The 23,191-nt window shown below is 36.9% G+C and overlaps 3 protein-coding genes and 2 long non-coding RNA genes across 5 annotated transcripts; all 5 read left to right on the top strand.

The window, feature by feature from the left end:
- The first annotated feature begins 230 nt into the window (after positions 1–230).
- LOC103931342 (GDSL esterase/lipase At1g29670-like) lies at positions 231–3,388 on the top strand. Its single transcript, XM_009340800.3, has 5 exons — positions 231–732; positions 1,435–1,671; positions 2,036–2,282; positions 2,928–2,978; positions 3,067–3,388. The coding sequence occupies exons 1-5, from the start codon at positions 316–318 to the stop codon at positions 3,252–3,254; spliced, it is 1,140 nt and encodes a 379-aa protein (XP_009339075.2). The 5' UTR covers positions 231–315; the 3' UTR covers positions 3,255–3,388.
- Positions 3,389–6,064: 2,676 nt separating this feature from the next.
- LOC103931350 (G-type lectin S-receptor-like serine/threonine-protein kinase At1g34300) lies at positions 6,065–8,770 on the top strand. Its single transcript, XM_048568699.1, has one exon. The coding sequence runs from the start codon at positions 6,065–6,067 to the stop codon at positions 8,600–8,602; it is 2,538 nt and encodes an 845-aa protein (XP_048424656.1). The 3' UTR covers positions 8,603–8,770.
- A 272-nt stretch (positions 8,771–9,042) lies between these two features.
- On the top strand, positions 9,043–22,905 carry LOC103931344. Its single transcript, XR_007252407.1, has 3 exons — positions 9,043–9,057; positions 21,319–21,377; positions 21,681–22,905. It is a non-coding gene; the product is annotated as an uncharacterized LOC103931344 (long non-coding RNA).
- Positions 9,067–9,800, top strand: LOC125470169. Its single transcript, XR_007252408.1, has 2 exons — positions 9,067–9,502; positions 9,583–9,800. It is a non-coding gene; the product is annotated as an uncharacterized LOC125470169 (long non-coding RNA).
- On the top strand, positions 17,444–20,477 carry LOC103940045 (G-type lectin S-receptor-like serine/threonine-protein kinase At1g34300). Its single transcript, XM_048568766.1, has one exon. The coding sequence runs from the start codon at positions 17,623–17,625 to the stop codon at positions 20,158–20,160; it is 2,538 nt and encodes an 845-aa protein (XP_048424723.1). The 5' UTR covers positions 17,444–17,622; the 3' UTR covers positions 20,161–20,477.
- Positions 22,906–23,191: the final 286 nt, after the last annotated feature.

Below are 23,191 nucleotides of genomic sequence, written 5' to 3'. Positions count from 1 at the left end.
ATTTATTCTGAAATTCGAGATTCTATGTTTGATTCCCCCACCTTTTTAATATTACTTGCATCAAAACAAAAACATAAACAAATGTGGGTGAATATACATAAATCCATTTTTTGGAAGAAATTATTGCACAACCAAACTCAAACAAATGTGGGTGAATATTAATTAAGACAGACTTTACGGTCAACAAATACCCGTTCACCAAGTTCTTCTACTCATACTTTGGGAAAAAACGAAGATTTTGTTCCTGGAAATAAGCCAAATTTAAACCTTTCCTTTGTCTCCTTGTAACAAAAATAATAGCAGAAACCACTTACCATGCAATACCACTATCTGGAAAAACCATACAAACCACTTGTGGTTTTGTTCTCATTGTTTGCCTGTGTATCTCCAATCGGTTCCGATTGTGATTTCACAGAAGATCATGGGGCTGCAGCGACGATCGAAGGCATTTTTGTATTTGGAAGCTCTTTGGTTGACAATGGCAACAATAACTTCTTCGAAAGCACGGCGAAGGCCGATTACTTGCCCTATGGAATAGATTTCCCAAGTGGATTACCTTCTGGGAGATTCACAAATGGTAAAAATGTGATTGACCTTCTTGGTGAACAACTGATGCTTCCTTCCTTCATCCCACCATTTAAGGACCGTTCAACCAAGGGGTCTAACATTGTTCATGGTGTCAACCATGCCTCTGGCTCTTCGGGTATCTTAGATGATACCGGCTTTGTTGGGGTACGTACGTCTGAACCTATACTAATGTGTTTTTAGTTATTTTTATATAGTCGAACACAAGAAATTCGATAAACAGCTCATATAAATATTTACCCACATATTGATCCAAGGTTTTTGATAAACAGTATACATATTTAAGGGTGTATTAATTCGTTTAGGTCATCATTCAAGGGGAGTAAACTTCTACGCCAAGAATTTGTCTATTAATTGACGAGTACATTATAAAAACCTTCAATTGGTCTTGACTCTATTCACTTTTTCCTTCTTACTACAGTAGAGATTTGTGAAATGTTAGTCAATTCGTATAATCGTAGACACTAAATTACGAGATTAAGAAAAGAAACATCTTGTACTTAGATTGGAACATATATTAGCTACACTAGCCAACCCACCTGGGACGTATTCATGTAAGTAAAAGATTTAAATTCATATGTAACATGTGATCGACAACCATACACAAATTGTAGTACTCACGTGTTTCACAAGTCACCTATATATAGTTGCATCTGCTTGCTTGATCTGTATGACAAAATTAATGATTCTATATTTCATATATATAGTAAATAATTTTCCTATATATAAAGTCGAGAAATTTCCGATTCGAGTAAATTTAATTTAAAGTTATATTTACCATGCATAGTTAGTAATTTAAATTAAGAATTTAAGATAATCAATCATTAAGCTAGCTAGTTAATATTTCAGGGAAATGTTGTTATAAGTTTGAGTCAGCAAATCCGGGACTTTCAGGAGGTGACATTACCAGAGTTAGAAGCTCAGCTGGCGTGCAATAGCTCTCAATCTCTTCCAAGATACTTGTTTGTTGTGGGAGTTGGTGGGAATGATTACATGTTCAATTATTTCCTCAAGAGATCCTACTTCCAAATTGATCTCCAAACCTTCACAGCAACTCTCATAGCATCTCTAGCTCAAAAACTCAAGGTGCATTTACCGTATCAATAAAGCCATTTGGACACGTAATTTTTTTTAAGGGGTGGAAATTAATTGGTATTGAACTAGCGATTTACAAGATTTAAACCTATGACTTTTCACTTGTAAGTGAAGAAGAATATCATTAGACCGTAGTAAGTATCATTTGGACAAATAAAGAGAACACACTAGTTGACACACTTTCTAATAAAAGTGAGTCCTATCATTATATGTAGATCTCACATATAATAGAGTATGTGTCATCAAGTGCGTTGTTTTTTCTTGTGTTCAAACATCATCCCTTATAGTGTGACTATTTTGTTTGAGCAAGTAATTTTTACACAATTTTAATCATGAAAGCGATTTAGTTTTGCAGAAATTGTACATTTTGGGAGGTCGAAAATTTGTGGTAATGTCGATAAATCCACTAGGGTACAGTCCTGTTGTTAACAGGCCAAATTATATTGGCCGTCCTCAAGCTCTGAACCAAGCAGCTCATCTGTACAACACTCAACTGAGGACACTGCTGGATGCTCTCAAAAGTGATATGCCTGACTTCAGTTTTGCTTTGGTCAATACATATAACATTATGACTAACATCATCCAGAATCCTACGTCCACAGGTAATTCAATCCTGAATTTTATTTCGTTTTGATTAATCAACAACTATCATCCTCGAGAGATATGAAGTTAGAAAATTGATCCTAAAAATGACAGGATAATTAAGTTATGAGAATGATTCTAATTCTTGAGTCAATATATTACACTTCTTCTATACAATAAATGATCAACTATCTACGAGACAGATATTCGGGGTCGTTCAATAATCATTTCGTTTTTAGTTTTCACTAAAACTGAAATCTTGTAATTTCAATTTTCAAAAAACCAAAAAGTGAAAACTCAATAGAGAGTAGTTATCAGTTTTTATTTTTATTTTTTAGAAACCTGAAAGCAGTTACCAAATAAGATTTCCATTTTCAACTTTCAAAAAAGTGAAAACAAAAAATAAAAACTGAAAACGGAATGGTCATCAAACGGTCCAAAAAATAACCAATCATAAAATAGGAAAGAAAAAATAAATGGTCCTACAATTAATAGATAGAACTCATATTTACCAAATCACATAACAATAATGTCACATGAATCAAACTCAAGATGTCTAATTCTTATATTTAGGACTCGAACTCACCTAAACCATTGTTGAACGTCTTATAACATAAACAACAAAATGTTATGTCTTAATTTTTTTGGTGCCTTTATTATAACAGGCTTTGAAGACACGAGCAACCCCTGTTGCAAAGTGAAATCTCAAATTGAAGGTTTTTTTCATTCATCTTTTGATGACCTTCTTCTAGGCTTCTCTATCGATATAGAATCTCTGGTGAAATAACAAATTAACAAATGCAGGTGGAAATGGAGTATTATGCGAAAGAGGTGGAGAAGCATGTGAGAACAGAAACAGGACGACAATTGTTTTCTTTGATGGGTTGCATCCAACGGAAGCGTTGAATGTTCAAATAGCAACCAAGGCTTATGCTTCCACTCTTGAATTTCATGTTTATCCCATTAATGTCAAACAACTTGCCCAACTTTGATTATATATCCTCGTATTATTATCTTAAATAATTGAAATTTCACCTTGAAACTTGTCACAAATGTGTTTGTCATATTACCCATCTTAGACCAAAGGGGGTGTTGAGGGGGAACGAAAGGTACGGTCACACAGGGCCCCAAATTTGAAGGGAGCCCCAAAATTTGTCATCTAATATTATGTAATAATGTTCTATATTTAAAAAAAAAATTGATTTTGTTAGTACTTTAAAATCTCTTTGTACACCACTTATAAGAGTAATTTTTTTTCCTTTCTAAATATAAAAATTTAGAATAAAATGAGATATTTTGTGTGCTAGTAATAACACCTAAAAAACAATATATATATTAATATTATATGTTCAAGTGAAACTTCGAAGTTAGAGTTTTGAAGTTTTTTGTTTTTCATGTTTGGTTGTTTAAGAATGAACTGCTTTTGATAGTTTAGTGAAGGTTATGTTTGTAACTCTTTTTACTTATAATTAATATCATTTGTAAACTTGCATTCAGTGAGTGATAAAACTTGTTTTGATTTAAGTGACTGTTTTCTAACATCACTGCATTGTTTTTTTTTTTTTTTTTAACCTATCTTAAGGAGGGGCCCTCTTTCAAATTTTCCACAGGGCTTTCAAAATCTCAGAGACGGCCCTATCTTAGACTATATATTAGATGATAACATAAGTTAACTTTTCTTTACTAGTTGCCTCTGTATCTAAAATTTGAAACATAGATTATATAATATGGGAAAAAAAGAAGAGAAAACACACTCAATATTAGGAGGGCAATCTCCAAACAAAGAACATGGTTAAAAATAAAGATAAGGTTTCAAGGAACTTGTTTCTTCTCAATTGATTTCCTCATTCGCCAATTCTCGGCTTGTAAAATTTTTAGTTCTTCTTTGTGGCGGTGAAGATGGTAGTGGCTGCAACATGGTTGTCCATACCATTTTTTGGCAACCTCCATGACCTTCTTCTCGATGTTGGTTACTTGAGTTGTAGGGTGGAGTTTGTGGTTTTGTGTTGGGTTTGGAGGTGATGGCATGATGAGGGTGGTGGTGACCATTAGTTGGTAGAGGCTATACTTCCATGACTTTCTATTGAGACAAAGTAACCTAGTCCATGTAACAAATTTTTAGCTGGACTTAATGGATGTGACGTCTTTAATAGGTTGATACTTGTTTGGAATGTGAGTTTGTATGACATAGAAGAACAATCCACAGATGACTACCAAAGAAAAAGAGGAAAAGTGATGGAGGAGAGAGACAAAGCGATAACGACATAGAAGAAACGAGTAAAAGTATTAAGGGTTAATCTCATATTATTATATGAAGTTTCTTGATTTTCAACATTTCATAGGTTTTTTCTTTTCATCCCAATCTGATACCTAAAGTGTTAAAAGATTAAACAAGTTTAGGAGAAAATAAATTAAAATTTAAAAACCGTATATAGTATTGGGATGTGGTCCAATCAAAACTCTAATTATAAGGCAAAAACGTAACCACTCATTTTAACCAAAACTCAACAAATGTGCAATAATGTGAAAACTACAATACGTGTAAGACCATAAGCATGAAATATGTGGTCGAGTTTTTTATAAAGTTTGTAAATTGGAAGTAAAGTAAGAAGAAGTCAAAGATGAGCGTTACATTAATAAAAGAAAAATTGAACATTAGTTAGTATGATGTCCTTTTCTCAAAAACCCAGCCTGAAATTGAACAGCGTAACTTTGAGGCAGAGGATTTGTTGGTCAACTGGGCCCCAAAACAAAAAGAAAAACGACAAAAACAAAATGAGACAAGTCCGAGAAAACAGAGATCCCGCGACTGTCAGATGTTGAATTCTTGTCAGGTTACCGGTTCCTTCCCTCACGTTGTTTGACTAAACCTTAACGCCGTTAACGCACATTAACAGCTGGACTTTTCTTCTCAAACCCACGTGTTCAATTCTTGAAAATGTACCTTCCCTAAATAAAAAAGAATTAATGGCTGGAAAACACAACAACCAAAAGCTACGAATTTAATAATGATTTGGTATTTATTTTGAAAATTGTTATTACTAATATAAAAATCTCATCGCCCGGCCTTTACACTATCCTTCTTTTTATAAATATAAAAAATTTAAAATGCACAGTAGGTATTTTAAAGTGTTAGGGTTAAAGTTGGAGTTGCGTTTAAAAAATCACAAAAGAGTACTAGTGATTTTCAATAATTTATTTTTTTAATGCAAAATTTTTTAGTAAGAGTTAGGATACGTTACTCTTAAATATGACCAGCAGAAACAGTGAGACATTGACGAGCTAACACATTAGCTACAAAGTTAACATCTCTAGAGATATAGTTCCGCTTAATATTGATGAACTTGAAAGAAAAATTCGGTAATATTATTTTACGTAGTGTAGTGTTGTTGGTTGGTTATCCTCATTTGATTTAGATTAATCTTCGAGAAAAATAATAAACTTCCAATAAATAAATCAATACTTTATAGATTGATGAGAGATAATACTAACAAAACTAAATCTTTTTGGTCAATAAAAATATTTGAAACTCTAACTTGAGTTTTCCTCATATTTTTACATATGTTAACGGCGTTTATATTTTGCTATGCGTTCAGAAGAAAAACCGGGTGGAGCAGATCTAGGCTGGCATGAGTCAAACGCCGTCGCCCCAAATTTATTAGTCAGAGTCTTCCTTTCCACCCTCACCTGATTCGCTCCTCCCTCCTCCTTCTTCCTCCTCCCTCCTCCTTAAATACACTGAACTTTCTCCTCTGCCCACCCACCAATGAACTGATACCCAAAATCCAAGGCTCACCTAAAAATGGCGCTCCAAACCCACATCAGTCTTTCACACCTCTTGATCGCCTTTCTCCTCTCCGCCGCCGTTTCTGCCGCTTCCGCCGCCACGACAATCTCACCAGGCTCATCTCTCTCCGCCGCCAACCCAAATACCACCTGGTCCTCCCCATCCGACACCTTCTCCCTCGGCTTCATCTCCTCCGACCCCCCCACTTCACCGCCTTCTTACATCGCCGCCATCTCCTACTCCGGCGGCGTCCCCGTCTGGTCCGCTGGTGCAGGAAAAGTAGTTGACTCCGGTGGAACTCTCCAGTTCCTCCAATCTGGCACCCTTCGCCTCGTCAACGGCTCCGGCGCCACTCTCTGGGACTCCAACACCACCAGCCGCGGCGTCTCTTCGGCTGAGATTGACGATTCAGGCAACTTGGTTCTCCGAAACGGCACTGTTACGGTTTGGTCCAGCTTCGACAACCCCACCGATTCGATCGTCCCCGGGCAGAACTTCACCGTGAGTAAGGTTTTGCGATCTGGGTTGTACTCGTTTAAGCTTGTGAAAAACGGGAACCTTACACTTTTGTGGAATGATAGTATTGTGTATTGGAATCAGGGATTGAATTCTTCTGTTAATACGAATTTGAGTTCGCCTACTCTAGGATTGCGGTCAATTGGTATTCTGTCAATTTCTGATCCACAATTGTCCACTGACGCTATTGTTGCTTATAGTAGTGATTATGCCGAAGCGGGTGATATTTTGCGGTTTTTGAAGTTGGGGAGTGATGGGAATCTGAGGATTTATAGCTCTTCTAGAGGTAGTGGGACTGTAACAGAGAGATGGGCAGCTGTTACTGATCAGTGTGAGGTTTTCGGGTATTGTGGGGACATGGGAGTTTGTAGTTATAACGATTCTGCTCCGGTATGCGGATGTATGTCTCTTAATTTTGAGCTTGTTGATCCCAAGGATAGCAGGAAAGGGTGTAAGAGGAAGATGGAGATTAAGGATTGTCCTCAGAGTGTGACTATGTTGGACTTGGAACATACTCGGTTCTTGACGTACCCTCCTGAGACAGAGTCGCAGATTTTCTTTGCGGGAATATCGGCTTGCAGGTTGAATTGTCTTGGAAGTAGTGCTTGTGATGCTTCGACTTCTTTGTCTGATGGCACAGGGCTATGTTACTCCAAGACACCAGGTTTTCTGAGTGGGTATCACAGTCCAGCTATGTCCAGTAGTTCATATATCAAGGTATGTGGACCAGTGATTCCAAATCCATCATCATCACTGGGGACTGCTGGCAACAAAAAAGATCAGAAGTTGCGTGCTTGGATAGTGGTCGTTGTAGTTATTGCCACCCTCTTTGGTTTGATGGCATTTGAAGGTGGTTTGTGGTGGTGGTTTTGCAGAAACAGTCGCAGCTTTGGTGGATTGTCTGCTCAATATGCCCTTCTTGAGTATGCTTCTGGTGCACCGGTTCAGTTCTCGTATAAGGATCTCCAACGCTCAACCAAGGGATTCAAGGAGAAGCTTGGGGCCGGAGGATTTGGGGCTGTTTATAAAGGCATTCTTGCTAATAGAACTGTTGTTGCAGTTAAGCAACTTGAGGGGATTGAGCAAGGGGAGAAACAGTTCAGGATGGAGGTTGCAACAATTAGTAGCACCCACCATTTGAATCTGGTGAGGCTGATTGGTTTTTGCTCCGAGGGGCGCCATAGGCTTCTGGTATATGAGTTCATGAAAAATGGGTCCCTTGATAGTTTCCTTTTTGCAACAGAAGAGCAATCAGGAAAGTTGTTGAACTGGGAGTCTCGGTTCAACGTTGCCCTCGGCACTGCAAGGGGGATCACATACCTTCACGAGGAGTGCCGAGACTGCATTGTGCATTGTGATATAAAACCGGAGAACATTCTGTTAGATGAGAATTACAATGCCAAAGTGTCAGATTTTGGCCTCGCAAAGCTCGTTAATCCAAAGGACCATAGGTATCGAACCTTGACAAGTGTTAGAGGTACTAGAGGGTATTTGGCACCTGAATGGCTAGCAAATCTTCCAATAACTTCCAAATCTGATGTTTACAGTTACGGTATGGTTTTGCTAGAGATAGTGAGTGGGAGACGGAATTTTGAAGTTTCTGAGGCGACAAATAGGAAGAAGTTCTCCTTATGGGCTTTTGAGGAATTTGAGAAAGGTAACATCACGGGAATTGTCGATAGAAGGTTAGTCGACCAAGATGTTGATATGGATCAAGTGAAGAGAGCAATTCAGGTAACCTTCTGGTGCATACATGAACAACCATCTCACAGGCCGACGATGGGAAAGGTTGTGCAGATGCTGGAAGGAATTACAGATATTGAATACCCCCCAGACCCAAGGGCTGTCATCGAAGGGTCTGCGAGTGGAACCAGCATGAATGTGAGCAGTAATATCAGCCCTTTATCCACTGCCGCAGCCTCAGCCCCAACTCCCTCCTCATTTTCATCATTCCAAATTTCAGGAGTATCGCCTCTAACATCAGGGAGGAATACGGAGAAGGCAACTGCATCCCTTATACAGTCAGACCCAAACTGAATCTCATTTCCACACATATGTTTTCTTCTTGTATTCTAGTTCTATTTATCCAATTCGATACAGTGAAACTAGGAAGTCATAGTCTTACATTAATTAAGACAATATTTTTTGAGATGCTATTGTGTAAAAATTGTTTACAAATGATATTATATGATGCCTTGAAGTAGAGCTTGCTATTGGACTCGGTTCATTGCAGAGATTTTATAATTTAGTTGTCATATAATTGTTGCCAATGTGATACGCTTACAGATTGGATAAGCAGTTCGGTATTCTTATTTTCATAGCATCGTATCCATCGTTTGTTTGCCCAAGTACTATGTCTTGGTTGATTTTTTACTTCTTACTTGGTGCTTTTCTTTTGTAAAAGAAGCCCGTATCTCTAACCATGCGTGACATGATGTAGCTGCTTTGCTAAGAGGGAAGCATGCAGGTGGTTGAGGAAAAATTTTGTGAAGGTAAGGCTCCTTAAATGAATATTCTTTTGAATTTTTTGGAATTAGAAACTATCATCTTCGAGAGATATGAAATTAGAAACTCGATCTTAAAAATGACTGAAAAATTAAGTTATATGAGAGTGATTCCAATTCTTGAGTTAATATATTAAAAAACTGACAACAAAATGGTCTTCAAATGGTCCAAAAAGTAACCAAACTCAGACAAATGTGGGTGAATATTAATAGATAGACTCACATTTACCTAATCACATAACAATAATGTCATACGAATCAAACTCAAGATGTCTAATTCTTATATATAGGACTCAAACTCACCTAAACCATTGTCGAACGCCTTAACAAAGACAACGAAATGTTATGACTTAATGTTTTTTGGTGCCTTTATTACAACAGGCTTTGAAGACACGAGCAACCCCCTGTTGCAAAGTGATATCTCAAATTCAAGGTTCATTTCATTCCCTTCTTCTAGGCTTCTCTGTGGATATATATATAATCTCTGGTGCAATAACAAATTAACAAATGCAGGTGGAAATGGAGTATTGTGCGAGAGAGGTGGAGAAACATGTGAGAACAGAAACAGGACGACAATTGTTTTCTTTGATGGGTTGCATCCAACGGAAGCGTTGAATGTTCAAATAGCAACCAAGGCTTATGCTTCCACTCTTGAATTTCATGTTTATCCCATTAATGTCAAACAATTTGCCCAACTTTGATTATATATCCTCATATTATATCTTAAATAATTGAATTTTTACTTTGAAACTTGTCACAAATGTGACTGTCATATTACCCATCTTAACCATATATTAGATAACAACATAATTTAACTTTTTTTTTTTTACTAGTTACCTCAATATCTAAAATTTCAAACATAGATTATTTAATATGGAAAAAAAAAATTCAATGATCTGAAATTATATTAGGACAATCTCCTAACAAAGAATAGGGTTAAAAATTCAAATAGGATTTCAAGGAGCTTGTTTTTTCTCATGCAATTTCTTCATTCGCTGATTCTCAGCTTGTAAAATTTTCAATTATTCTAGTTGAATATCAGAGTGTGCGACGAATAAGATTACAAAATAATAAGAATTTTATGAAACAAACAAAAATACCGAAACGGCTACAAAACTCCAACGGGTTACATCCTGACGTATTAATTATTCATACTGAACTATAAGCTATATTTATAAATAGCAAAACCTAGAAACTCTAATTCGAATGGGCTATGCCCTACTAAACTAACAAGCAAACCCAAATAATCAAATAAACATAAAATACTAATATTTTCCAACATCCCCCTCGTACTCATGGCGGTACACGACATGAATTTGCCAACAAGTAGATGCGGATGCAAGTTCCATTATGCTAATTTCCGATGCCAATTTCAATACGAAATTTCATTGGTGCGAGTGCAAGATTCCAAATGCCAATGCCAATGTAAGATTCCAGTGCCGGTGCCAGTGCAAGATTCTAATGCTAGTGCTAGTGCAAGATTTCAATGTCAGTGCCAATGAAAGATTTCATGCCAATGCCAATTGTGAGCTTCCAAACAACTTGAACAAACAAGCAAAAAATCCAATTTGTTATGTTTACAACGTCACCCAAGTGGTCATTAGTTCAAACACTCGAATGCTCGTTAGTCCAACAAAACTCTTGCGTCGGCAACAATTGGCCCAACAAAACGATCCTTCTCACGGGTAAACAAATTTACTTTTCCTATTCTTTGTCCTTTTTTTTTATTTGTTGTGATCTTCTCCACTGCAAGCAAAACTTTTATTCTTTTTATTTTTTTATTTTTATTTTTTTTCTCTTTCAATTTTCTTTTCCTTTGTTACTTTTTCCATTCTCCTGGGACTTTCTTTAACTTGCGAAAAACAAGAGCAAGTGCTTACTGCAGAGGTGACCCCGAGTGCACTGCAGATACGGGTTCAGGTTCCAGACAGCGGGTGCAAATTCAAATCAAGGTGACGATGCAGGTTAGATCGCAAGGGACGGGGAGTGATGCAGTGAGGTGGATTTCATGGGATCTTGTCTTTGGTGCAGAAGGGATTGCAGCAGATAGTTCGTGCAGATGCTAGTGCGGGTGAGTGACAGGTGGTGCGGGTTCATGGTTCAAGGAGCAGACGGGTTAGGTTGTCTGGGCAGATTGCAGTGCGGTGGTGGCGACAAGAACAGCTTCGACTACGGATGCTATGCACGAAGAACAAGCAAACACATTCTTACCACAATGAACAACGACAATTTTTAAGATGAATCTAAAACATAAAAAAAAAACAAACAGCGGAAGACGACGGACGAAACTGATACCTAGTAAACTGACAAACAAAGCTGATACAAATAAATTGACACCAATCAAGAGCAGATTAAATCCCAAAGGATCAAACCTGGTCTGATACCAAGCTCAATATCAGAGTGCGCGATGAATAAGATTACAAAATAATAAGAATTTTATTAAACAAACAAAAATGCCGAAATGGCTGCAAAACTCCAAAAGGCTACATCGTGACTAATTATTCATATTAAACTATAAGCTATATTTATAGAGAGCAAATCTTAGAAACCCTAATTCGGATGGCCTAGGCCCTACTAAACTAACAAGAAAACCCAAATAATCAAATCAACATAAAATACTATTATTTTCCAACACTTCTTTGTGACGGTGAAGATAGTAGTGGCTACATCATGGATGTCCATACCATTTTTAGCAACCTCCATGACTTTCTTCTCAAAGTTGGAGGCTTGAGTTGTATGGTGGAGTTTGTGGTTTTGCATTGATTTGGAGGTGATGGCATGATGGGGATGATGGTGACCATTAGTTTGGAACAGTGTTCTAAAAAACGTCCTAGGTGGCACCTTGGAACTGAAGCAATTTTGTGCAAAACGGCTGGAAAAATCAGGGTGGCTCTAGGCGGGCTAGGCGGCTAGGTGGTTTTTTTTTTTTTTTTTTTGTGAAATTTGTTTAAAGTCTAAGTTCTAATTATACCTTGAAATTTTGTTAATTTTATAGAATAGGTGTGTTGTGTATCAACTTAAATTCCGGGATGCTAAAGATAAGTATTTTACATTACTAAATTTCCTTATTTTCCATTTTATGTTGTTTTAAATTGTGAACTTGTTGTACATATGTCATTCTACAATACTCCTCACTATGGTTATATGACATATATGCTTAATGTGTTTTTAAATTTTGGACTTGTTGGATACTCTTTTTGCATTTTATCATTCTTTTATTATCTCATCCATGGATTTCATACAAGTATAATTTTTTGTAAGTGTCAATATGCACTTATTTACAAGATATACAAGAAATTTACCTAAATCCGCCTAGGTGCTAGCCCGCCGCCTCACTAGCGTCTAGCGTTTTTTAGAACCTTGGTTTGGGAAGGCTATACTTTCATGACTTTCTATTGATTTTGGACAAAGTAATCTAGTTCATTTAACAAATTTTTAACAAATTTTTAACTTGGCGTAATGGATGTGACATTTTCAATTGGTTGGTACTTGTTTGGAATGTGATTTTTTATCTAGTATAGTGACATAGAAGAACAATCCATGGATGACTACCAAAGGAAAAAAAGATAAACGGATGGAGAAGTGAGACAAAGCGGTAACAATATAGAAGGAAAGAGTAAAAGTATTAAGCGCTAATCTTAGATTACTACTCTAAAGTTTCTTGGTTTTCAATATTTCATACATCAAGTTTTTTTCGTCCTAGTCTGGTACATAAAGTTATAATTCTAGGACACTTTCATACATCCGTTAAGTTTAACGTCAGAACCTTCGTTAATTAAAGACGTGGCGCCCACGTGAACCATGATTGGACACCACGTGTCAACCTAACCCACGTAAACATTAAAAATAAAATAAAATAAAATAAAACTAATAAGTGTTCGACCCCTTTTATGATTTCAAGTCTTCATAATGACCCCATTTGTTATGCATTATGAAGACTTCTTATAAGACTTAAATTTAGGCATTATGAAGATTTTTTTTTGATGATCTATTGATTCAAACATGAATCCTAAGCTTACTAGAGCTTACTTTGGTATTTAGTATATGCCTAATTTTCTAAAACTTATTTGTTACAGTTGATGAAGCAAATGTTTACTACGGGCGATTTATGTTGTTTTTAAACTTTATAGAATTACAAAAATCATGAATGTATTGTTCTGATGGAAAAACTAGTTTTACATGCCACCAAAAACACTGAATAGTCATCATTTACCCACCACACCAATTATTTTACCCTCTAGAATTTTGGTTCACAGGTTGTCCCCTAATCTGCACAGTTGGAGACATTTCCGTTTTCGCTAGTTTGCGCGGCTTTTCGACGGTAAAGTATATGTGAAGACGCTATAAAACCCATGTTCTTATAGGGTATCTGATGGATGACGATATACTATTTAGAACATGTTTTCACACACTTCTTTATAGTATAGATGATGGATGACTTTATACTATGAAGATACTTTTGAAATATATATACTTATGTTTGGAAAGTCTATATTCAATGTTTTTGTGTGTATCTAGATGTTACTATTATATTGGCTTCGTGCCGGTTGTAGGTTGGTGCCTGAGGGCGATGTTACTATTATATTGGCTTCGTGCCAAGTGTAAGTTGGTGCCTGAGGGCGATGATACTTATATTGGCTTCGTGCCAAGTGTAGGTTGGTGGCTTCGGCCGTATGATACTGATATTGATATCACTAGTTAGCACATTATATATAAGATATGTTTTATGAGATGTTTTATGGCATGCTAGGGTTTTTGGAAAACCTATCACTTATTATGCCATTAGTTTTCATAAAATTTTGGGGGTTAGTATCTTCATAACTGTTTTAGTATTATATATATCAACTTGGTCCACTCATGTTTGTTTTGCGCCCCCTCAGGATTTAGAATCGAGGCGTATAATCTCGGCGTCAAGGCACTTCCACATCGGCATTTTCGAGTTCTCTCGGTGTAGGACCCATCCTCTTATTCATTCAATTTTATATTAATTTCTTATAGTGTTCTAGTTAGTTGTATGTTCTGAACACGTTCCTTAAATGCATATTCATTATATTTAAAATTTTAAGTCCTATTTATTTCTTGTTCTTAGGATTTGCATTCAATAAATGGCTTTCGTCACCCTCGGGTGTCGCCCAGCACGTGCCTATCCTAGTGTTTGAGGAATATCAGGATCAGGGCGTGTCAGGCAATCTTGTCTTTCTTGGAGAATAATCCACGTGCCCGCTTCATAATTTTTGAGATTATTTTATGCTCCACATAAGTTTCTTAATAAATTTGTAAGTTGCAAGTAAAGTAACAAGAAGTCAAAGATGAGCATCACGTTTATTTTAAAAAAAAAAAAAAAATATATATATATATATATATATATATATATATATAACATTAGTTAGGGAAATCTTTAAGGGAACAGATTTCCATTTTTATATAAAAATAGGGATTAGTTGTGGGGTCTACATTACATCGAATTTTAAAGGACCGCCAAATCGGAAATATTTAAGACATCTAATTAGGTTCAAAGAAATTAACGAATACTTTGTTATATAAGAAATAATGAAATTTTATCTTGATAACTAAATAGGCATATGATTTCGGATTAAATTGAATTTTTGTAAGATGATCTATGAATCGTGACTTACAAAATAGACAATTCAGATCGTTGAAGTTCAATAATTTCAAATTAAATTAAATTTTTGCAAAGATGATCTATTATTTATTCAAACCCAAATGATACGCGCAGAAATTGAACAGGTTAACTTTGAAGAGGATTTGTTGGTCAACTGGACCCCAAAAAAAAAAAACGAAACAAGTCCGAGAAAACAGAGATCCGGCGTCTGTCAGAAGTTGGAGTCTTGTCAGGTGACGGGTTCCCCCTTGGACTTTGAAATGCCTTAACGCCGTTAACGCATATTAAACGCTGGAACTTTCTTCTCAAACTGTCAAACCCACATCTTCAATTCTTGAGAAAGTACTTTCCCTAAATAAAAAAGAATTAATGGCTGGAAAACACAGCAACCAAAAGCTGAGGAATTTAAATTATTTAATAATGATTTGGTATTTATTTTGCAAATTGTTATTACTGATTAAAAAATCTCACCAGCCACCCTTCCCAATGTTTTATTTTTTATAAATATAAAAAGTTTAAAATGCAGAATATAAATTTTGAAGAAATGTTAATTTATCGTTAATGGTCAAAATTTAATACTCAATTTCATAAATGTCACCTTTTAATACAAACTTTCAAATACATCATAAAACTCACCTAAATAGACCTAGATACCCTCAAAATTCAAAATCCATTTGCATATAAAAGCCAAAACACTTGAATAGGTCTCTTGTACATCTTTGTTCAAAGTATGAAGCTGCGAGGAGAGTCGGTAGTATCAAACTTGTGCAGATCAGTTTGTGATTAGTTTATCATTGAACATGGGAGGTCAATAAAATTATGGTGGGAGTTGTAGAAAGCAACTCAACCGCTCTAGCAGGGAAGAATTATTGTACAAAGTTAAATCAATAATATATATTACTAACTCCAACTATTAAAATTAAAACAAAATTCAAGTTTGTGTTGAAATTTAATTGGGTTTGTGCAATAATTAATAGCTCAAACAAATAAAATTTGATAAAATGAATTGAGGATATCCATTAATACAACATGCTTCTTTTTCCATTCATTATTGTGGCCAGCTATACTTAATGTTTTATCTATTAAATAAAAAATAAAATTTAGATAGCTCATGGCTCAGATCTTATCCTGGATTGCTAATAGAGGAGATGAGCTTTGCAATGTGAAGAGATTCATCCTTCTCATTGTTAACTGAGTATATAGTAGCTTATGTAGATACTTTAATTACATCTTCATGTTCAAGGTTGAACGGTTGAAGAACTCCTTTTTGTGTTTAATCAGTAGCGTAAAGACACATTGTTTTGAAATTACAAAACAACGATAAAATGGAGATATTACAGCTTTTGATAATATAATTTTGCATAAGAATTTGTGTTAAGAAGATATTAGATGCTAGTCTCAAAAGGGTATGTTCCACGACTTATAAGAACTGTTGTTATCCTTATGTTTATTTGGTTTTAATATTGAAGGTATTTAAGTCTATTTAAGTGTATTTTCTATTATTTTTGAAAGAATTTATAAAAAGTGACATTTATGAAATTTGGTATTAAATTTTGACTATTAGTGATAAAAACTCATAATTAAAGTTGGAGTTGCGTTTAAAAAATCACAAAATAGTACTAGTGATTTCCGATATTTTTATCTTTTTTGATGTAGAAAAATTCATCAAAGAAAAAAACCACAAATACACCTGTTTCCACTATAAGCAAGGATAAGCGCAGAAAAAGTAGAGTTTGAGATACAATACTCCCAAATATGACTACTAGAAATAGTGAGACTCTGACGAGTTAACGCATCAGCCACAAAATCAGTCTAGTTAAAGATGTGATTCCACTTGATATTAATGAATTTGGAAGCAAAGTTCGGTAACCAATCATGAAGAGGCTTTAGCAACCGTTGGTTGACATAGTTGCCAATGGCAAATATCATACGTAATATGGTCGATCATTCCCATTTGCTTTACGTTAATCTTCGAGAAAAATAATGAACTTCCAATAAATAAATAACAATACTTGGCTACTCAAAGATGAGTAGAAATTCCTACTCAAAACTCTTAGTATTTTAATCACAGAGCTTTGTGCTTATGATCATAACCGGTCATACTATGAATCACATTGTAAAGATCATCTTTGCAAAAATAAATTAAAACTAAGGTCGTTTAGTCAATCTATTGTAGCAAGATATATATACGGTTCATAATACTTTTACCAATTTCGTTCATTTGTTTTTAAACTGTTTGATGACTAAACGACCTTAGTTTTAATTGATTTTTAACAAAGACGATCTTTATAGGTGATTTATAATATGAACGATTCTGATTATAAACACGAAATTTTATAAATTGACAACGAATAATTTTGAGAAATTTTGAGTATGAATCCTTACTCATTTTTTATTAGCCAAGCATTGTTGATAAATAAATCAATGCTTTACGAATTGATGAGAGATCATATTAACAAAACTGAATCATTTTGCTCAATAAAAATATTTGAAAACCTAAATACCTAATTTGAGTTTTCCTTATATTTTTATATTAATTTTTTGAGTAATGAGCAACCTAATTTAATATCAAATTCGTCATCAACGAGATTCAAATATAAAACCTCTTGCTTCTGTAGTAAAGAAGAACCAGACCTTATCACTTCTAGGCTCGCATGAGTCAAAACACCGTACTTCCCCCAAATTTGTTAGTCAGAGTCTTTTAGTCAGAGTCTTTCTTTCCATCCTCAACTCACTCCGTCTTCCCGCCGGAGGAGGGAAAGGAAGACTCTGCCTAACAAATTTGAAATTGTCCCTTTCATTAATGAAGCCTCCTTTGTTCAAAAGAAGCTCACTCCCTCCTCCCTCCTTCCTCCTTAAAAACACCCCCAACTTTCTCCTCTGCCCACCCACCAATGAACTGATCTCCAAAAGCCAAGACTTACCCAAAAATGGTGCTACAAACCCACATCAGTCTTTCACATCTTCTCTTGATCGCCTCTCTCCTCTCCGCCGCCGTTTCCGCCGCCACCACAATCTCACCAGGCTCCTCTCTCTCCGCCGCCAACCCAACCACCACCTGGTCCTCCCCAAACGACACCTTCTCCCTCGGCTTCATCCCCTCCGACCCCCCCGCTTCACCCCCTTCTTACATCGCCGCCATCTCCTACTCCGGCGGCGTACCCGTCTGGTCCGCCGGTGCAGGCAAAGCAGTTGACTCCGGTGGAACCCTCCAGTTCCTCCCATCCGGCACCCTTCGCCTCGTCAACGGCTCCGGCGCCACTCTTTGGGACTCCAACACCACCAGCCGCGGCGTCTCTTCGGCTGCGATTGACGATTTGGGCAACTTGGTACTCCGAAACGGCACCGTTACGGTCTGGTCCAGCTTCGACAACCCCACCGATTCGATCGTCCCCGGGCAGAACTTCACTGTGAGTAAGGTTTTGCGGTCTGGGTTGTACTCGTTTAAGCTTGTAAAAAAGGGGAACCTTACACTTTTGTGGAATGATATTACTGTGTATTGGAATCAGGGATTGAATTCTTCTGTTAATACGAATTTGAGTTCGCCTACTCTAGGATTGCGGTCAATTGGTATTCTGTCAATTTCGGATCCACAATTGTCCACTGATGCTATTGTTGCTTATAGTAGTGATTATGCCGAAGCGGGTGATATTTTGCGGTTTTTGAAGTTGGGGAGTGATGGGAATCTGAGGATTTATAGCTCTTCTAGAGGTAGTGGGACTGTTACAGAGAGATGGGCAGCTGTTACTGATCAGTGTGAGGTTTTCGGGTATTGTGGGGGCATGGGAGTTTGTAGTTATAACGATACTGATCCGGTATGCGGATGTATGTCTCTTAATTTTGAGCTTGTTGATCCCAAGGATAGCAGGAAAGGGTGTAAGAGGAAGATGGAGATTAAGGATTGTCCTCAGAGTGTGATTATGTTGGACTTGGAACATACTCGGTTCTTGTCCTACCCTCCTGAGACAGATTCGCCGATTTTCTTTTTCTCTGCGGGAATATTGACTTGCAGGTTGAATTGTCTTGGAAGTAGTGCTTGTGATGCGTTGACGTCTTTGTCTGATGGCACAGGGCTATGCTACACCAAGACACCAGGTTTTCTTAGTGGGTATCACAGTCCAGCTATGTCCAGTAGTTCATATATCAAGGTATGTGGACCAGTGATTCCAAATCCATCATCATCACTGGGGACTGCTGGCAACAAAAAGAATTGGAAGTTGCGTAGATGGATAGTGGTTGTTGTAGTTTTTGCCACTGTCTTTGGTTTGATGGCATTTGAAGGTGGTTTGTGGTGGTGGTTTTGCAGAAACAGTCGCAGCTTTGGTGGATTGTCTGCTCAATATGCGCTTCTTGAGTATGCTTCTGGTGCACCGGTTCAGTTCTCGTATAAGGATCTCCAACGCTCAACCAAGGGATTCAAGGAGAAGCTTGGGGCAGGAGGATTTGGGGCTGTTTATAAAGGCATTCTTGCTAATAGAACTGTTGTTGCAGTTAAGCAACTTGAGGGGATTGAGCAAGGGGAGAAACAGTTCAGGATGGAGGTTGCAACAATTAGTAGCACACACCATTTGAATCTGGTTAGGCTGATTGGTTTTTGCTCCGAGGGGCGCCATAGGCTTCTGGTATATGAGTTCATGAAAAATGGGTCCCTTGATAGTTTCCTTTTTGCAACAGAAGAGCAATCAGGAAAGTTGTTGAATTGGGAGTCTCGGTTCCACGTTGCCCTCGGCACTGCAAGGGGGATCACATACCTTCATGAGGAATGCCGAGACTGCATTGTGCATTGTGATATAAAACCAGAGAACATTCTGTTAGATGAGAATTACAATGCCAAGGTGTCAGATTTTGGCCTCGCAAAGCTCGTTAATCCAAAGGACCATAGGTATCGAACCTTGACAAGTGTTAGGGGTACTAGAGGGTATTTGGCACCAGAATGGCTAGCAAATCTTCCAATAACTTCCAAATCTGATGTTTACAGTTACGGTATGGTTTTGCTAGAGATAGTGAGTGGGAGAAGGAATTTTGAAGTTTCTGAGGCAACAAATAGGAAGAAGTTCTCCTTGTGGGCTTTTGAGGAATTTGAGAAGGGTAACATCAAGGGAATTGTTGATAGAAGGCTAGTCGACCAAGATGTTGATATGGATCAAGTGAAGAGAGCAATTCAGGTAACCTTCTGGTGCATACAGGAACAACCATCTCACAGGCCGATGATGGGAAAAGTTGTGCAGATGCTGGAAGGAATTACGGATATTGAAAACCCCCCAGACCCAAGGGCTGTCATCGAAGGGTCTGCCGGGGGAACCAGCATGCCTGTGAGCAGTAATGTCAACCCTTTATCCACTGCCGCAGAATCAGCCCCAGCTCCTTCCTCATTTTCATCATTCCAAAGTTCAGGTGTATCGCCTCTAACATCAGGGAGGAATACGGAGAAGGCAACTGCATCCCTTATACAGTCAGACCCAAATTGAATCTCATTTCCACACATATCTTTTCTTCTTGTATTCTAGTTCTATTTATCCAATCCAATACAGTGAAACTAGGAAGTCATAGTCTTACATTAATTAAATCAATAAAAATTGTTTATATTGATATTATATGATGCTTTAAAGTAGAGCTTGCTATTAGACTCGGGTCAATTGTTTAATATATCAAGTTCATTGAAGATTCATAGTTTAGTTGTTATATAATTGATGTACTGAAGGTTCCGGTTTGATTAGTGCATTATTTTCTTTGCTAATGTAATACGCTTACAGATTAGGTAAGCAGTTCAGTATTCTTATTTTCACAGGAGTGAGGTGTTATTTGAGTTAAAAGTTTCTTTTCACAAGGGTCAGTATTTCTGGATTCATCAGTCGTATTGAATTCGCATATCTCCTAGTTAACCTTTTACTTATATGAGCTCTTATTTATGATTTCTGGAGCGGAATAAACCTTTAGTTTCCTTTGTACTTGTGTTTGAATAATATGTGTATATACTTGGTTCTTCTAGGTTGTCCTTGTACCCAATCAAGCTTGGTACTTGGTGGTTATGATTTCGTTTTCATGAAGGTTCCATCATGTGCATATTTCTTCCTTTCATAGTATTTTATCCATCGATTTTGTACTTTTCAGGAGATTGATGTGAAACACTCTGGCTGATTACTTGGTGCTTTTCTTTTGTAAAAGAAGCCTGTATCTCTAACCGTGCGTGACATGATGTAGCTGCTTTGCTATGAGGGAAGCATGCAGGTGGATAAGGAAAAATTATGTGAAGGTAAGGCTCCTTAAATGAATCATTCTTTTGAATTTTTTTGAAAAATAAGTGGCCTTTTGGTTTTACAAGGCATTATATTCTGCTATGATTTCGTGCAAAACCTTATATTAGTTTGATAATTTATTTAAAGTCCACCAAAGAGGCAGTCTAAACTACATCTACTATGACATATGACGGTTTAGACCAAATTTTGTGCTCCTTTTGCTTCGTACAATCTCATAAGCATTTGCAAGTGGGTGTTGGTGATATAGGCTTTTAACATCAGTTAAGATTGAGCATATGTTAAAGACTAATCACTAGAGTTTGGTTTAAGTGATTCTGTAGCCTCAGTTCTAATTTAGCAAGCTAGGGGCAGTTGATCTCCACTCTCCAGTTTCAGAGATAAGAGGAGAGGGGGTGGGTCTCGTTAAGGCGAACAGAGTTTATTTCAAGGTTAGTAACCAGAGTTTAATTTCTCTATTTGCAGTGCTATGTAAATATTATATAGACAGTGCATCAGTCATTTCTATACTGTAATAAGCATGATCTTCGTCTCCCTCTTTGCAGCATATGAGTCATGGCGTGTAAAATAATTATTGATGTAAGAATGTTCAAGTGCCTCTTACCAAGAGTTTTGTAGGCCATAATCGAGATAGTCTCCATGCCTTAAGTGTTCACACATACATATGATTAAGTTATAGTTTTGATGTACAGAATGCCTTCCATTGATTGATTGATTATTTTCTCCTACATTAGAAAGCGAGCAAAATATTGTCTGAACTGTGCAAATACAAGCCTGTCGTCGTTGTTGATAGCTACTAAGTCTTGACGGTGACTTGTTTGTGAGTACGGTATGCCTTTCTGAATGGAGTATGCTTTGTACAACATTGCTTATGTTTGTAAAAGGATTTCACTCACTCCTTGATTATTGATGGATGTCGATGTTATTAAAGTCATCATAGCATGTATGTTTTGCTACTCCACTGATGTTGTTTATGCCTCTGCAGAGAATCTGATATTTCAGAAGAATGCACTGAACAGACGACATGGCATTAACGGCACTCTTTTCCGCTTCATTATTTCATTTTCTGTGCTTCAAGAGTCAAGGCTAAAGTTCGGTCTTTCGGTGACATGATCCAAATGTTGACTTTAAACTACGGTCTCACTCTATTCTGATGCTGCAGCTCAAGTGTTACTCCTAATACAGGTGCCTTGCATTCTGAGGCTACCACGGAGTTTTCCGCTTTTGCTGCTCCTGCAGATGCAAATGCCTGGTGAATATGTCTAATCTATACGAAAGTCTAAGCCTTAGAGGAAGTCTACCGTCGACTCTCAAACAGGCAGCAAGGAAAGGAGCAGTGGAGCACGAGAACTTTTGAGAGAAGGGGGAAGCTTCTCTTCTTAAAAGTCAAGTTATTTTTGTTGTTTCAAGGTCTTTGTCCGCGTCTGTGTGTTTTCCACTAGCTGATTAGTCATTTCGTTTTAAAATCTTAAGAATTAGACGAGTGAAAGTGCTCCATTGCGACGTGTGATTCATTTCAAATGATTACGAGTATTTATTTGTGCATCCGAAATATCAGACTCACTTTATGAACAAAAATCTGAAGCCGTCAATATTAATTACAGTAATAAAATATTAATTAGGGAGCCTATTGTTTACTACTAAAATGCAATGCTTCCAGTACCAAACCACTAATCAACCTTGCTTAAATTTAATCTAATTGCTCCACTACAACTTTGGAATAATTTCCTTTTCAAAAGGAGATCGTACCCGCTGCACCAGTAGACCATACGTCAAAGTTCTTAAATATGAAAAAATAGAAAAAATAGTCACAACATAAAAAACACAAATAAAAGAGATGCATTATTTTGAACATAGTTATACAAGGACCAATAGAGTGAAAAACAAATATACGTACGTCTAGCCAAGCTGACTAGAGCATTATGTTTCTTCTCCCCCACTTCTTATCCCCCTATGCATGTATGTTCAAAGGTTAATTTGTTGATTTGTCTTTTGAAACTGTCAAAATAGAGTCATTCATCGCCAACCATAATGGCTCTCTCTAGATGCCCTCTCATTTAACCTTTATGTAGACAAAAAAGGATGGAAATGAGGCAAAATGGCTCGACTTTGGCAGTTTTAGGAGTAAAATGAGACAAATTCAATTTCAAGGACAAAGTGAGACTAAAAGGCAATTTCAAAGTCAAATCAACCAAAAACCAATGTCCAAATTCTTCTCCATCTAATTTAAATTAGATTATAATAT

This window comes from the organism of the source record quoted next, unplaced genomic scaffold (genome assembly GCF_019419815.1).
Source record: "Pyrus x bretschneideri cultivar Hongxiangsu unplaced genomic scaffold, Pyrus_bretschneideri_v1 Contig49, whole genome shotgun sequence".
NCBI lineage: Eukaryota > Viridiplantae > Streptophyta > Magnoliopsida > Rosales > Rosaceae > Pyrus > Pyrus x bretschneideri.
The sequence above is the reverse complement of the archived record's forward strand: the minus strand, read 5'-3'. Positions and strand labels throughout refer to the sequence as shown.

What these genes read in the sequence shown, in the direction of transcription:
- LOC103931342 (XM_009340800.3), top strand. Translation starts at nt 316, where the DNA reads ATGCAATACCACTATCTGGAAAAACCATACAAACCACTTGTGGTTTTG. An exon ending in ATGATACCGGCTTTGTTGGG is followed by an intron (nt 733 to 1,434) that starts GTACGTACGTCT and finishes TTAATATTTCAG; the next exon opens with GGAAATGTTGTTATAAGTTT. An exon ending in AGTGAAATCTCAAATTGAAG is followed by an intron (nt 2,979 to 3,066) that starts GTTTTTTTCATT and finishes TAACAAATGCAG; the next exon opens with GTGGAAATGGAGTATTATGC.
- LOC103931350 (XM_048568699.1), top strand. Translation starts at nt 6,065, where the DNA reads ATGGCGCTCCAAACCCACATCAGTCTTTCACACCTCTTGATCGCCTTT.
- LOC103940045 (XM_048568766.1), top strand. Translation starts at nt 17,623, where the DNA reads ATGGTGCTACAAACCCACATCAGTCTTTCACATCTTCTCTTGATCGCC.